Genomic DNA, 14,741 nt, shown 5'->3' on the forward strand with positions numbered 1-14,741 from the left:
ATGTAAAACCTAAGGGGATTAAAATGAACACATACTAATGTCTTTACAACTATCTGCAAAGGTAAAGAGTGGACGGTTTCACTCGAGTGTGTAATTACTGAAAAACTGTGTTCATGCAAGCATGCACATATAAAAATGAACATTCATTTACACAAACATGAGTACCAGACGATATAATTGTTAAGCAATCATGGCAATCAATGCTTTCAAGTGTAAAGACGCAAAGACATAAAGTGCCATGAGTTGTTTGTAGCACAGAGGGAAGAAAGTAGGAGAAAATGTCTGTAATTGCTGAAGGATGGAAAAAGGAGACACAGACAGATAGAAGGCCTCAAAACTTGAAGCTTGACATTCATTTCATATTAATACTCTAATTTAAAAGCCCCCCTATGATGAATAATTAATCTGCTGGGAAATGTAGTTATTTGTGCTCCTGGCCAGCTAATGCAATGTACAGTAAAATAAAAAGATATGTCTATGAATGTATACAGAGTAAGTTTAATGTAGAACTGAGTGTGATTTTTATCTTTAAAAAAACCCAACTGCTTGGGCTTGACACTTGGTTTGTAACATAATGACAAAATAAATCGCTGCACCACTCTGCTGTAAATAATGACAGGTTATCTGACAAAGCACTATGTAATCTTCCAAGCTGATTTGAAGTGTGGTGTGAGAAATTGGACAGTATTACTTTGAGTGTGAAGTGACTCAGCTCGTGTTGAGATTGGCACAGTTGAATTTGTCTGGGTGGACCTCGCTGGAGTGCTGAACTCCCCCTCAAAAACAATCTGTAATTCTTTCTACCTCAAAACCTCACTTGTACTCATATTTAAGTCTGAGATATTATAACATAACTTTTGTTTGACGATGAAATGTTACACTTTCTCGGTTCTCTGTTTGTCTTCCCCCCCATCTCTATCTATTTTCCCATCCCCTTTCTGCTGTGCTCTCTGTCTCTGTCTCATTTCTCTCAGGGAAGCCTCCTCGAATAAACATGGAGATGAGTAGTTTCAAAAGTTGTTTTTCTTTTTGTCTATGCTTTTTGACTGCACCGGCACAAAGAGCTTTTGTTTACTTATTTATAATTCTTTCATTTGTTTCAGAGACCATTTATATAAGGGCACTCTATGTATCCTTGGCGTACCCCAGATTACAGTCAGGATTCATCAGCAAAAGGATGTACATGAGATTCTACGTATGGAACTCTTGTTTTCAAAGTTTATTGCCTCAAATGAGGAACTTTCCTCTGTAATTTGAAGTGACACTTGCATCTGTATGCACGCATATCCTCTAAATGTACACAACTAAACGTGATTGCACATGTGCTTCTACGTCAGTTTCCTCTACGCTATCCTCTGTGTAATACTGACAACATTCATGTGAGACTAGAGGAGAATGCACAGAGAAATCCAATAAATCATTCATATACTTTTGGGACGTAGTATGAAAATGTGTGTATGATGAAATGCGTGAACAAAACTCTCTCTTTCTCCACACTCCGCGCCTCTCTCAGCCATCCGATTGCTGACACCAGCTCAAAAGATAGTGCTAAAGGGTACAAAATATTACATTTACAATGATAATAATGATACTAATAAGTGTGTCTCTACATTATCAAACACTGCTCAACAACTGAAGGATATTCATAAGAAAGCTGTGGATATCAAGACTTTATCTAAGTGATGGACCCTGTCATGAAGCACACATAAAGCAGACCCCTCTGTTTCCATGGAGACCTATTGTGATCCCTTGCACCCATTATGCTCAACATTCCTCTGAAGCCTTTTTTCCCTCTCTCCTCTAAGCGAATTCATATATTTGTGGACAGTTGCCAGAACTGGCGTGAGGTGTCAAAGGTGGTCTCATCTTCAGTGCTAACACGGCGCCGGGCTAAAACAGTGTTATAGCTGCCTTTTAGCTGCCTGCCTGTGCAAACTGTGCTATCACTTGGCCATGCTATAAGGAGTCTGTGGAGAACTGTGCTAATTTTAGGTGCAGCAATATGTAGACCAGGTGTAGTGCACATGGCCTACCTAGCCTGCTCTCTTTGGCTGTGTATTAATTCAGCTGCATTGGACCTGGATAGGCCTTTGGAGAAGCTGGACCAATAGCCCACATGCTTCATAGGGGTGTCTAATCCCATTCTGACTTACTTTTAGTTGGCAGCAATATCCGCTAAAGCCTTTGTTTTTTTCTGTATAAACATGATAAAAGCTGGCTCTCTTTTCTGATAATACTGTGACACAGTTTCAGACAGAGGGACAGACCAACAGATCTCTTCCCCCCCTCCCCCCCATTAAACTATTTGTAACTGTTATTCAGATGCGAGGTTAATTAATATACTGTACTCTGCAAATATCTCTCTCTGTGCCTCAGGGTGCACACCCATTCACTGGTTGTTTATGAAGTTTTATCTGAGCTCAAATCAACACAGCAAGGGAAGAAAAATTGTCTCTACTGCTTCCAAAAAACAGCATTTATGCTGCATTCAGGGTCCAGAACTTGGAATTCCCAGTTGATGAAGAGAACACCAGATGGGTCCATTGCAATTACGTTTTGTATGCACATGCAAAGGCCCTACTAATTTATTTATGCATTACACAGAAGGGAGCTTTGGGTTTCACTAAGTTAGAGCTTTTTGGATTCCATATTCCTATTCTTCTGCAGAAAGCAGCTTTCTTTTCACAGCTTCCCACCAAAGCAGTATTATCTCATTGTGCTATTTTCTGTTTCCCTGCAAACTCCCATTCACCCTGTCTATTTTGAGATCCTCCTAATAATGCAGCAGAGTCGAGAAAATCAATAAATCTGTGCTTATGGCAAAGTGATGCTCGGTTTAGCTGCTTCTAATCTGAATCAAAGAAGGATGGAATTTGCAACTTGCCACCTCTGAAAGGTGAACAGTAACGCGTTGGGGAAAAAAAAAAGAAGTTTGTTCTGATATTTCCTACAGTACCCAGGGTGGGTATCATTATGCTGATTGCCTGTAGTGTGTATGGCAGTGTGGGGTAGAAAAACGTTGGGGGGAGGAAGTGGTACATCATTTTTGTCTGTAACAGACACACACAGAAAGCTGGGGAAATTACGCATGAGAAGGTGGCTTTTGTCATCTGCACAAGACAAGTAAACATTATTAATGAAAAGCCCAATTAAAAAAAAAAAAGGCTCTATCATCATGCACCTAATATGCAAATGATTTTGTGCTACCAACTCATATCAGCCGCAGAAGGTTGGTTAAACTCTACATTTCAAAATATAAGGCTGAGAAATTTGGTAGCTTTATAGCTTTAATTACCCTGCACTTCGGTTAACCTATTCAATCCAACAAAGGCCTGCTCTAGAAATGGATTCAGAAATGCAAATGTGGCCTCTCCCATAGTAGCTGGCCCCACACGGCCGAGGCGTGGTCTTTGTAAGGGGGTGGAGGCAGACAGCACGCTTTTAACTTTTCAAACTGCTAAAGTGCAGTGCCAAGCAGGAAACGAGGAAGTAACCTTGGAAGAGGGAACGCGGTGGGCTGATTTCTTTCTGGAATTTAAACAGCATTTTGTTGGATAGATTATAATGAAGCAGTTTTGTTTGATCTCATAAACCGAACTGATCTCATGACCGCTCAACAATCTTGTTGAAATTTAGGCACATAGTAATTAGAACCATATTTGCTCAGGTGTATAGTGCAGTATCGTGAACCAAGTGTTTTTGAGTTAGAACTATTAATTGAGATCTGCTCTGTCAGAGCACAAAGCCTTGTCTGCTTCATCGAGAACGCCCGCCCATCGGGCTTTCTGCGGAGCGATAGTGGGAGATTGATTATATTCTCCGGGATTTACCGTGAAAGAAGCCGGAGCCTGCCTGGACTGTGATTTGCTCTCCCATCAGTGAAGGGGAGGAAAATTAGCAAGGACTTATTCCAGTCTGACTCCACACCGCCTGCACATCCAGATCTGTCAGTCTCCTGCCTTTGATCAGGTATCCAAATACGCGCACTGGACTTTTGGCTTTTAGGATACAGAGGAGGCTGTGAGTGTGAATCGCCTCCGCAGTCTCCGATGCGTAGTAAACGGGGAGTGGGTTGGGTCGCCTTGGTGCCTGGCATACGCACACGTCGTCAGCGATAAAGGCAGATATAGGTGAGGGTGAAGGCGTGAGGAAGCGACACCCGAGGCTTTTTAATCAGGGGGACATTGTTGGAGAGGTGAGTCGTACACTTGGAGACCGCCGGCTTCACCGGCTGTGGATTTCACTCTCAAGACGAGCTCCGGCAGCGTTTTGTCGCCGGGGATTCGCAGAGCTTCCTCCTGTAATTTCTGATTCAGGACCAGCGGCTGACCACACGACCAGACGTCGGCTCCTCATCTGAAGGGGGTACTGGAAGTGAATCTGCGGAGCAACACACAATGGCAACCGGTGCGCTCCTTCTCGCCTGTGCGCTGCTTGGTAAGTCATCTGAAAAAAGATTTCAAGATTTTTTTTTTCAATTTTCTTTCACCCTCTCTGTCGAGATTTGCGAGGTAAATCAGCATCTGCTTTTTTCTGTCACGGCACACCTGTATGAGACAGGAGTCTAACGGTTCATAGCTGGGAGATCAACTAGTCATCATGAGTCAGGTGGAAGTAGACTACATCGATGATCACGGCACTAATAACAGATGCCTGTGAACAGCTGGGTGTGTGTGGTGAACTAGGTTAATGTGATATTTGGACTTTAGTCACAGATTAACCCCTTACTGTCTGACCTGCTGTGTTATTACATAGAAATCCTGCTATTGTAATTCACGACACATGTCTAAATACAGCCAGTTTATATATTGATGATCACACACCTGGATTGCACGTCACTAACCTGCCACCCAGCCGTGAGAAGACACCTCGTCCCTGCTTTGTTGCACAGTAAATCATCCCAATAAGGTGAACGAGTGTGCTCACTTCTCCCTCATGTGTCACTTGATTTGTAATTTATTGGATTTCACAGACAAATACAAGTACAAGCATGCGCAACACGATGACACACAGGGACACAAACATTCATACAGGCGTAATGGCTAACGTACACACACACACACACACACACACACACACACACACACACACACACACACACACACACACACACACACACACACACACACACACACACACACACACACACACACACACACACACAGTACATCCTGCCTGTGAACTGTCCCAAACAAACACCAGATGGCTTTTCTGTTCCTGGATGGGGTGGCCTGTCAGTGCTGCTGGGAGACAGAGGGAGGGGGGCGGGAGTGGGAGTGGAAGTGGGCCCGCTGGAGGCCCCCACTTGGCCAAGAGGATTACCAGTCTGCGCCTTGCTTCACCTCCCCTTTCATCACATCACGAAGTCACTTTCACTGAGATGGGGCCTAGACAGGTTTTCCTAATCCAAATGTGAGATGAATTGTTCCTTGTACAATAGAGAAGCCTACACGCAGTCAGAGGGATACCAGAGGGTTTTCATATTACATAATTGTGGATAGATGGGAAGCGATTTGAAGTGGTGAAGAACATTTCAGGTGCTAGGAAGGAGGTGGTTGTGTTTAATGTGATGTGGGAAATCATAGTTTCTCATGATAACCACTAATGTTATCAGCATTAGTGGTTTTAGCCTGGAAATATGTTACAAAATAATAAATCTCCAGGGTTGAAAAGTTTGTTGATTGATAGAAAACAATGTCTTTGGAATTGGACTGTTTTTCTCACAGAAGAAGGCATCCCATTTTGGAACTTGTGATGGGTATTTTTCACTATTTCCCTCCTTCAGAAGAACTAAAAAAAAAAAGGCTCTGCCTGCCAACCATACAGATCATTAAAAATATTAGGGAAGCATCAAATATAGTAGTAGCCAAGTTGAATTTGAAAAAGAGCAGTCAAGTCAGCATTATAACATCAGAAACTCTTGTTTATTTTTCCAAGTTGTTGCCTTGAACTCATTAATATTAAGAGGAAAACATACTTCTAAAATGACCTGTCTTTATGAAGGATAAGGCTATGTTCAACTTGCAACAACACTGCATCACTAGACAATGCATTGCAATATAATGCCATATCACTTTGTTTACCTGTCATCTAGTGTGCATACATGAGCATCTGTGTTAAGTGAGATGTCCGTGTGTGTGTGTGTGTGTGTGTGTGTGTGTGTGTGTGTGTGTGTGTGTGTGTGTGTGTGTGTGTGTGTGTGTGTGTGTGTGTGTGTGTGTGTGTGTGTGTGTGTGTGTGAGAGAGACATCAGCTGTCTGATTTATTCACCATGTGTCACCCGGCATGCATGTTTGCACTTGAATTTGTTTGTAAAAAAAAGGATAGAATAAAGGTGTGTGACAGCTGTGTTAGATTGAGACTGTATCAGTCATTGTTAAACCCAGAGGTGCCACTTACATTTTTTTTGGCAGGCAAATCTTATACCGGGTTATTTATGCTACTGACTTTGCAACCAGGTGCGAGTGAGTGCGCGTGCGTGTGTTTATTTGAGGCACCGGGGTATATGATATAAAGCATATAAAAGAGTCGCCTGAAGGAATGACTGTTTATTAGGTTTACAAACAGGATGTCTTCCTTCTCTCCCACAGAGAGTGAGAAAGATGTCATGCTTTCAGTGTGGCATAACAGTGTGTGTGTGGTTTTTTTTGGGGGGATGTGCTCCTGTTTGTGTAAGAGTATGTTTGAAGCAAGGAGCCAACCTAAAGTATCCAAGACGTCCCAGTTTATGTAACCTAAATTGAAAGTGTAATATGTGCGAGGCTGGCTAGTTTAACTGTGAAATGCCTCGGTGGTTTCCATTTACTGGGCTGACAGGAGAGCTGCAAACAGCCACCTTGCTATGAGGAGCTGCCGTTGGTCCTGTTTATCGGCTGGTCTGAGAGCAGTTTCACTGTGAACAGAGTCAAATCTCGAAGCTTGTGTCTGACGGGATGCACATATTCTGCCACCTGCACGTATTCACGCATTTTTTCGTGATATGATATTTTATATGTAGTATCTTCATTATTTCTGCCAGCATGTGAGAAAGACGGTTTTTACCTTCTTCTCACTGTATTTTCGTGCTGTGAATGATTTTGCACATGACTGTGTGAGAACGTTGGTTGTGTGTAGGAAGGGAGGGATGCTGCTGATGGTGTGGCCTCTTATTTGAAAGGAACATTGCTTCACCAACATTCCTACAAAACACAGACTCCTACAGACACTGTTTTTATGTCTCAATTTTCAGCAAGTCAGACACGTGAAGAACCAAACAATCAGCTCATTTGCTACAAACCAACAGCAGTATCAATTGAGCCCTACAGAAGCTTTTCATCGGTTCTCTTTCTTTTTCCTGTATGGGAATGACAGTACTCTGACAAATGAAATGCCATGTCATGTTTGCATTCTTATCATTTATTATTGTGAAGTAAGTCAACATAAACTTTTAAAATGAGTCTGCTGTTAAACTTCTTTCTTAATTGAATGAACACTGTGATGGATGACGCAACTCAACTATGTGGACTTAACTGGGAAATAAATTAAAAAAGCTAAAACGGTATGCAGCAATATAAAGTATACTTTCTATATATTATTGTCGACCCAGTCAAGCAGCAATATAAAGGAGAGGAAGTCAAACTTGCCAAAAAACTGTATGATCCTTGTCTGCTGTCTTCTTTTTCTCTTTCAGTCATTTTCAGTGAAATTTTTGATGCTATTTTTAATCAGAAGAGACATTGAAACAATAGCCTGTTATCCTGGCTCATTACAGTGCTATTGATTGAAAAGGGAGAAGTTCTAGTTGCAGTAACACCATCAAACTTTTTGATTACCAGCGGGCTGAGTGTAATGCCAGCCCTCTATAATTGGCCTGATCAAAGCACATGAAGCCACTTAAAAGCTAATTTTTTTAAGTTTAGGCATAACTGTGAATTGTTTTTTTTTGTTTGGCTCTCCGATCCACTCATGTACAGAGTTGACTGATCGTGTGAAGCTGTGACAATTGTAAACTACTTGAAAGTGGAGCAATCTTGTTCCTTTCAGACAATCTCTTCAAAATGTATGCATTTCTTAATGTAAAGCAAGTTTCATGATTAACAATAAAATAAATTTGAAATCTGGCTCACCGATAACTGACGGTATGAGCAATATTGTGGTGAAGGTTTAAGGAAAAGCAGGATGAAAGATACCGTGGTAAATACTCAAGTATAATAATTATGTAAATCTATAAAGGCCGTGGTGACGTGGTTGATGTTGACTCAGGCATTTGAAACTTTGTCGGGATTTGAAGTTTGCCCCGCCACTCCCTGATGCCCACCCAGCTTCTCCTCTGTCCCAAATAGGAAGGACAGCTGAAAGCCCCCACCCGGAAATTAGAGGGATTTTAGCTTGTGTGTGGTCAAGCCAGCGCGTCCTCTCACTGAGCACCTTGAGTCAGCTGTTGGAGCTCTGGGAATACTTTTCGTGTGTTTTCTAAGCCTCAGCTGACACACGAGAGAGTTCTGTCTAGACAGTGATGCAGATTGCAGTAACTCACTGTCCTAGCTGTTTATAAAGTGGTGCGATATATATATGATATGGAAATTCTGGCATGCGTGCATATGACTGTCCCAAGATTTGTTACTCATTATTTATGCCTGTTGTCACCCGTATCAGAGAACGTACTTCGCTCTGTTTGGGGAAACACAGGCTTGTGCAGCTGTCTGATTGCAGTGCTGTTTGCTCCCCTTGTTATTTTCTGTGCCTGCTGTATTCGGGTGTAGCATGCACGCCTGTTTGCATCATAAGCACCAGACCCATGTCTTTGTGTACACCCATGACAAGATGCCTTTTGTTCTTTTATTTTTTTCATATCATAACATCGTTGACTCAACTGACAAAAAAACAAACAATGGAAAATCAGAAGCGAGACTGTCAGCTCGGCATTCATCCACCAACTGTGATAAGTTTCCAGTAAATATTCATTAAAGTTGGGATGCATGAAAACACAAGCTATCGCTACGACTGAGATGTCCCATTAGTCGTGGATCAATAGAAGTGGATGAGGGGTATGTGATTGTGCTCATACAAACATGCGGTTGTTGCTTGTGGAATTTCTTGCATCAGGCGCAGCTAAAAGCAAGTCAAACACGGGTGACCGTCTACCGTCCACAGTCTGTAATACAGACTTCACAGTCTTCTGCAGAAACTCACACCCAGCTACCACTGCAGTTGTACAACAGACCACTGGCGTCTGTTATCAGACCCCTCGTCTTTCTGTGTCCTCTCAACGGTGGAAAGTTAGAAAAAAAAAAAAGCAAAGCAGCTCCTCCTCCGATGGAGCTTTTGGAAAACATCAAGGACATTTTTTTTTATTAAACTGGTTTCAACGCTATTGCTACCGCAGCCATAAATGAAAAACTAAAATTAGTTATGTGTAATCATAACTCCTCTCATGCAGTGTCTTTTATTTTAAATGATGATCCTCCCCTGTGACCCAGATTGGAGCGGTAGTCTCTCTCCAGTTCACGTGGGGAGATGAATGACTAACGAGAAACAAAGTTCTTGAGGGAGACTTCCTGCCTGCCACAGTGAACCAGGAAAGTGGCTGGAGCTGCAGACAGAACACAGGCCGTGTCTGCTTTGTGTCTGCTGTTGACTTCTGTTACCTCTGGTAACTGTCACGTTGCCTCGATCTCATGAAGCCACGCCTGCACATCTCTTTGCGCATCAGATCCTATCTCGTGTTTTTGTGATAACAACCCGGCAGAAAGCCTTTGGCCATTCACTTCGTAAACCGTTTAAGTGTTCTTTTGGGCTGATTTGCATGTATCTCTGCTGCTCCTCACTCACACTTAAAAGGTACTCCAGCTGCTGCCGCCTCCTCCTCCTCCAGTGAATAGCCCCTGACCTCCCTCCCCCACTCTGTTCTAAACAATGCTTTGCCCAACCCACCTCCTCTTCAAAGAGCACTAATTAGAAACTGCCCTCAAGTGTGATCCAAACTAGATATTTTCATCTTCCTAACAGTGTCAGAGGAACTATCTATGCTTAAGAGTCACATTTACCTCAGACTGTTTACAAGCCCGATCCTAAGGAGCTACTAAAAACAAACGCACCCCCACTTCACTTTGGGATTTCGTCTGCTCCTCCCCTTTTGCCATTCTGCATTGGGAGTCATGATGACTGGCTGGCGAGAGGATTCCACTTCACTCCTACACACACACACACACACACACACACACACACACACACACACACACACACACACACACACACACACACACACACACACACACACACACACACACACACACACACACACACACACACACACACACACGGACACCACACACACCACGGACACCCCACACACACACCACACACACACCACAAGCACCCACAGTGCTCTGAGCTGCTGTCCTTCCGTGCAGCTACACTCCCCTGCTTGATCCTCCACCCGAGCAGATCCCACGCTGGTGGGATGCACACCAGGCGCTGTAACTATGACGACCGCTCCCCACTTGCACACCGCTGATCCATATTTAGCAAAACATGCTCAGCTTGGTGTGCACGTTGAAGGATGCACGTAATTAAACGTCTACATGCATCTGAAGTGGGTTTTTTTTTGTTTCCCCCTTTTAAAAATCCCTTCGCCTAATAATGACGAGCGCTTCGCTCGCTTTGCCATTATGTTCTATTAATGCAGCTTTTTTTTTCTGCTTTACACATAAAACCAAAGATGTGCATGTGTATGTTTGTGTGCCTAATTGCTTATGCATAAATGCATAAATTTACAAGCACAATGTCTTTGACTCCTGGAGAGACAAAATGACTGACAATGGCAGAAAAAGTCTGTTTGAAGTCGTCTAATTAATAGTAAATTAGTTTCCTTTCCAATCTGTAGCTTAATGCGCAAACGTAGGAACTGATAGCAAGTTGCCAGCCGTACAAACAAAAAAAAAATCCACTGTACATAAAGTAGATACATCTGTCAGGCGTAATTGTACACAAGCACAAGATGGATAATAACTGAAGATAGCCGAGACTTTTTTATTACCTTACTTTCTCTAACAACAATTGATGCAAACGTTCGAATCTGCTGGAACAGTTGTTGCTGATGGGATATAATGTGTTGAGATTTGCTTATTTTTCTTTTCTTTTTTTGTCTTGGATCTGAGACCCCAGTGCTTTGTCAGTCAGACAGGGTGGGGGATGTGCATCGGGATGGTTATGAATGGGGGTTGGGAAGAGGAGGTTAGTGGGGTAGCAGGTGTCCATATAGAGTTAATGGGTTTGGGGAGGGGTGTAGATGGGGGCACTTAATGTACTGGAGGTGTGTGTGTGTATATGTGTGTGTGTATGCTCGGGCTGATATGAATGGACCAGTATGACTTTCCCTTTCGACCCCTTTGTCCCCCTCAGTTATAAGAAGCAATATATGGGGAAAAAAATGGACACATTTTCTATAAAAAAAAAAAAAAAAATGGATCATGTCAGTTTTAACTTTTAAGCAAACACCTCCATGTGGCGTACAGAGCCCTGCTTTGAGTTTTATTCCTCAGTGTACACTAACCGTAGCCATCTGTCCCACTGTAGATGTTTACTAAGCTCCCGTTACAGGCTGTATAATTCTGGAGTTATACAGTCATATGAGGAGATTTCAAACACTTCATTTTTCAATGTAGCCTTTTGGACAGAAGCTAGAAAGTTGAAATAGACGCATTACTACCCAGCTAGAGTTTCTCATGGTCTCTCTCTCTCTCTCTCTATTTTAATTATTCATTCATAGTACGGTTGGTAATGAACTTTTTTCACCTGCGCTATTTAGGTTTTAATTACATTTATATGTCAAGATGCTGCTCCGGCTGTGTCATATGTGGCTACGGTGCAAGTTCCAGCTCTGCACAAGTTCTCCCTGTTGACTTGTGCTTCACTGCTGCGCAGCTAAAAAGCAGAGTCATGCAAAGTTTCAGAGTAATCATGTTTACATTCCCTCTCCTTTATATTAGCTCTGCAAGATGTGAAGGAGAAAAATAATTTATCTGGTATCAGTGATGAGAATTTGGATTGAAACAGTTTGTTAAATGTTATTCAAGAGTAATAGAGAAATTACTGTGTGCTAATTTTCAATCTCAAATGATCGCTGTAAACTCAACAGCTCTTTTCCGTCGTGGTCCAACAGGAAGGCGAAGCAGCTGAGGTGTAGGAGGGAGGATGAAGAGGCAGCTGTTCTGCAGAAAAGGATAGATTATGATCTGCTGTTGACATTATTGACAAATACTCACAGCTCCGGAAATGGAAAGAAAAAAATATGAATCAGCCCACATTGGGGAAAAAAAAATAAATAATAATAAAAAAAAAATCCCATTTTTGCTGCGCACGCACAGCTCCTACGCTTAGTTACAGTGTAGTGGTCACTCACACCTACAGTATTCAGTCACACATTGACGCACAAATATGAATTAGCGTGGAAATCCCCCTCCACACACACACACACACACACACACACACACACACACACACACACACACACACACACACACACACACACACACACACACACACACACACACACACACACACACACACACACACACACTGCTTCCATCCTGAAATCACCAGCTGTTATGAGCAAGAGCTCAGGTGGGGTCATGACTTTTGTGGCCCAGGGGGCCCATAAATTAGGACGAGTTAGCATAGTGAGAGCAGAGGACGGCATGACCCAGGTGTGATTCAAAGCAGGACTACCAGTTCAGACAGAGATTTGAGTCACAAAAAGGCACACTTATGACTTGAATACAGCGAGGCTCGACTCACTTGACACTTAAAAGCAAAAATCCTTTATGTCCCATGTTTTACAATCATTGTGGAAACGGTTGAGAGCAGGTAGCTTGGCTCCGTTCATTGTTACATCTGTTTTCTGACTAAAAGTAGGAGTCTTGACATCATTTTGAGGTTGCCAGGCAGAGACCCCAGAACGTTACTGCTTTTAGCCAAAAAAAATTAGCCCAACACGCCTCTGTGAAACTGCAGCTTGTGGTTTTTGTATGGAGGATATCATCTTTTAATTAGTGAGCTTTTGAGGTGCTTATGGGTGGATTTTGTTACTGTTGGACAAACTGCTAAGCTAAGCTAACTGGCTGTGGGCTGGAGTATTAAGTTTACCACAATTACTTCAGGGCAACAAAAAAGGGCATGCAAGTGAATAAATGCATTTCCCAAAATGTCAAACTGTTTCTCTAAAAATCAGCTCTGTCCCAGTTGTGAAAAGAGAGAGCGAGAACTACGTTGATGATATTTGCATCCAAAGTCTCTCTGCTCCAGCATAAGAATGAAGAAGGAGCATAGACATTCATGCAGTATACATGGAGAGCACTTGTCTGTTTCTTCATGTGTGATCCTCCTCCAGCCCTCTGGCAATGTTTCCTTCTTCCCAAGTCTTTGAAAAGTATGACGGCGAATCCTCCTCAACACTGGTGGCTTACAAAAGCTCCCCGAGTGTTTTTTTTGTCTCTGCATGTAACTGTCCCTCCTCATCTTGTAATCATTTCATATGTGCTCTGTTGTTCCTGCACTGATTAGAGCTGCGTGGGTGTAATGGACAGTTGTTGTAACTGTTTGTCAGCTGTCGGAGTGACCAGCCGCCCCGTCTAACTGGCCTCCAATGGAAGATACAACACTTTGTCTCATTCTCGCTGTGTTTGTCCATGTCAGACACGGTGTCACAGCTGCTTCTCAGCTGACAGAGCTTCCATGTTTTCCCTTGAAAATCCTTTCACATTCTGTTCCTTACAGAAGGAATAAGTCTCCCTTATTTGTCCCATAAAAGATTCTATTTAATAAATTAGGCAGTCAGTGAGGGATTTGCTGAAGATTCTGAAGCTGGAAAAAGGGTCAGGGGTTGTTAATGACATCCCTGCTACAGTGATTTCTACATTCTGACGCAGATGATGATTATCGCTGCGGGAAGGACATGGACTGGAAAAGAAGGAGAGGATGAGGCCTGAATTGCAATATTTGATGCTGTCTAAAGCCCTTCAAAGAGCCAATACTATGAGGAGGAGGAGGGGAAGAAAATGGGGATTCTCATCCATCCAGTACACAGTTTACATTAGGATGTGAGGATTACCCAGTGCCATGTACAAAGAGTGAGAAGCCAAATGTTCCCTTCCTTGCTCGAGGACAGTGTGAGTTTTCAGTCTCTCAAACCACAACATTTGTCCATCACTCAAGCATCAGCCCTGGCACAAATTTGCTCATGTCAAAACAGATAAAGTGTGAGAGGCACTACAAAAAGGCCACTCTGAATTTGGAAAGCCAAACTATAATGAAGCACGTACAGGTTTATATTGTCGGACAATATTAGAAAACAGGAACAATTTGCATTGTAACATGGTCATATGTTCTCTAAATGTCAACGTTCCACTTCCTTAAAAACCCCCGTCTCTCTGCCGCTTTCATCTGTCTCCATCCAGTTTTCCCTCATCTTGGAATCTCTCTGTCTGTTTCGCACTCTTGCTCTCTCTGGTAATGATGTTAACGGGGTCAAATGCTTTCGGGGGCCTAGAGGGAAAAAGACGTGGAGTGATTTTGGAGAATGGTTAACTAGTGCTGAGAAGTGTGGAGAGGAAAATACTCTTCATCTCTCTGCGGAGTGTACATCTCTGTAAAGCGTATGTGCCGCACATGAGTCGGTGACATGCTTATATATTCACTTGGTTCTGAGCATTTTTATAGTGTTCTGCACCAGGGAGGCTGTCTCTTTAGCTTTCTACCTTTTT

General features: G+C 42.7%; 1 protein-coding gene across 1 annotated transcript in view; it reads left to right on the forward strand.

The window, feature by feature from the left end:
• Positions 1 to 3,484: 3,484 nt before the first annotated feature.
• Positions 3,485 to 14,741, forward strand: part of igsf3 (immunoglobulin superfamily, member 3) — a 67,469-nt gene continuing 56,212 nt past the window's right edge. The window contains exon 1 of the mRNA XM_069713664.1: positions 3,485 to 4,437. Coding sequence (XP_069569765.1) covers positions 4,398 to 4,437 — 40 coding nt within the window. The 5' untranslated portion in view covers positions 3,485 to 4,397. The remainder of the gene's footprint in view (positions 4,438 to 14,741) is intronic.

Source organism: Brachyistius frenatus, unplaced genomic scaffold (assembly GCF_029030835.1).
Source record: "Brachyistius frenatus isolate BFR_SWC_R1_liver_20210118 unplaced genomic scaffold, ASM2903083v1 Contig_120, whole genome shotgun sequence".
Classification (NCBI taxonomy): domain Eukaryota; kingdom Metazoa; phylum Chordata; class Actinopteri; family Embiotocidae; genus Brachyistius; species Brachyistius frenatus.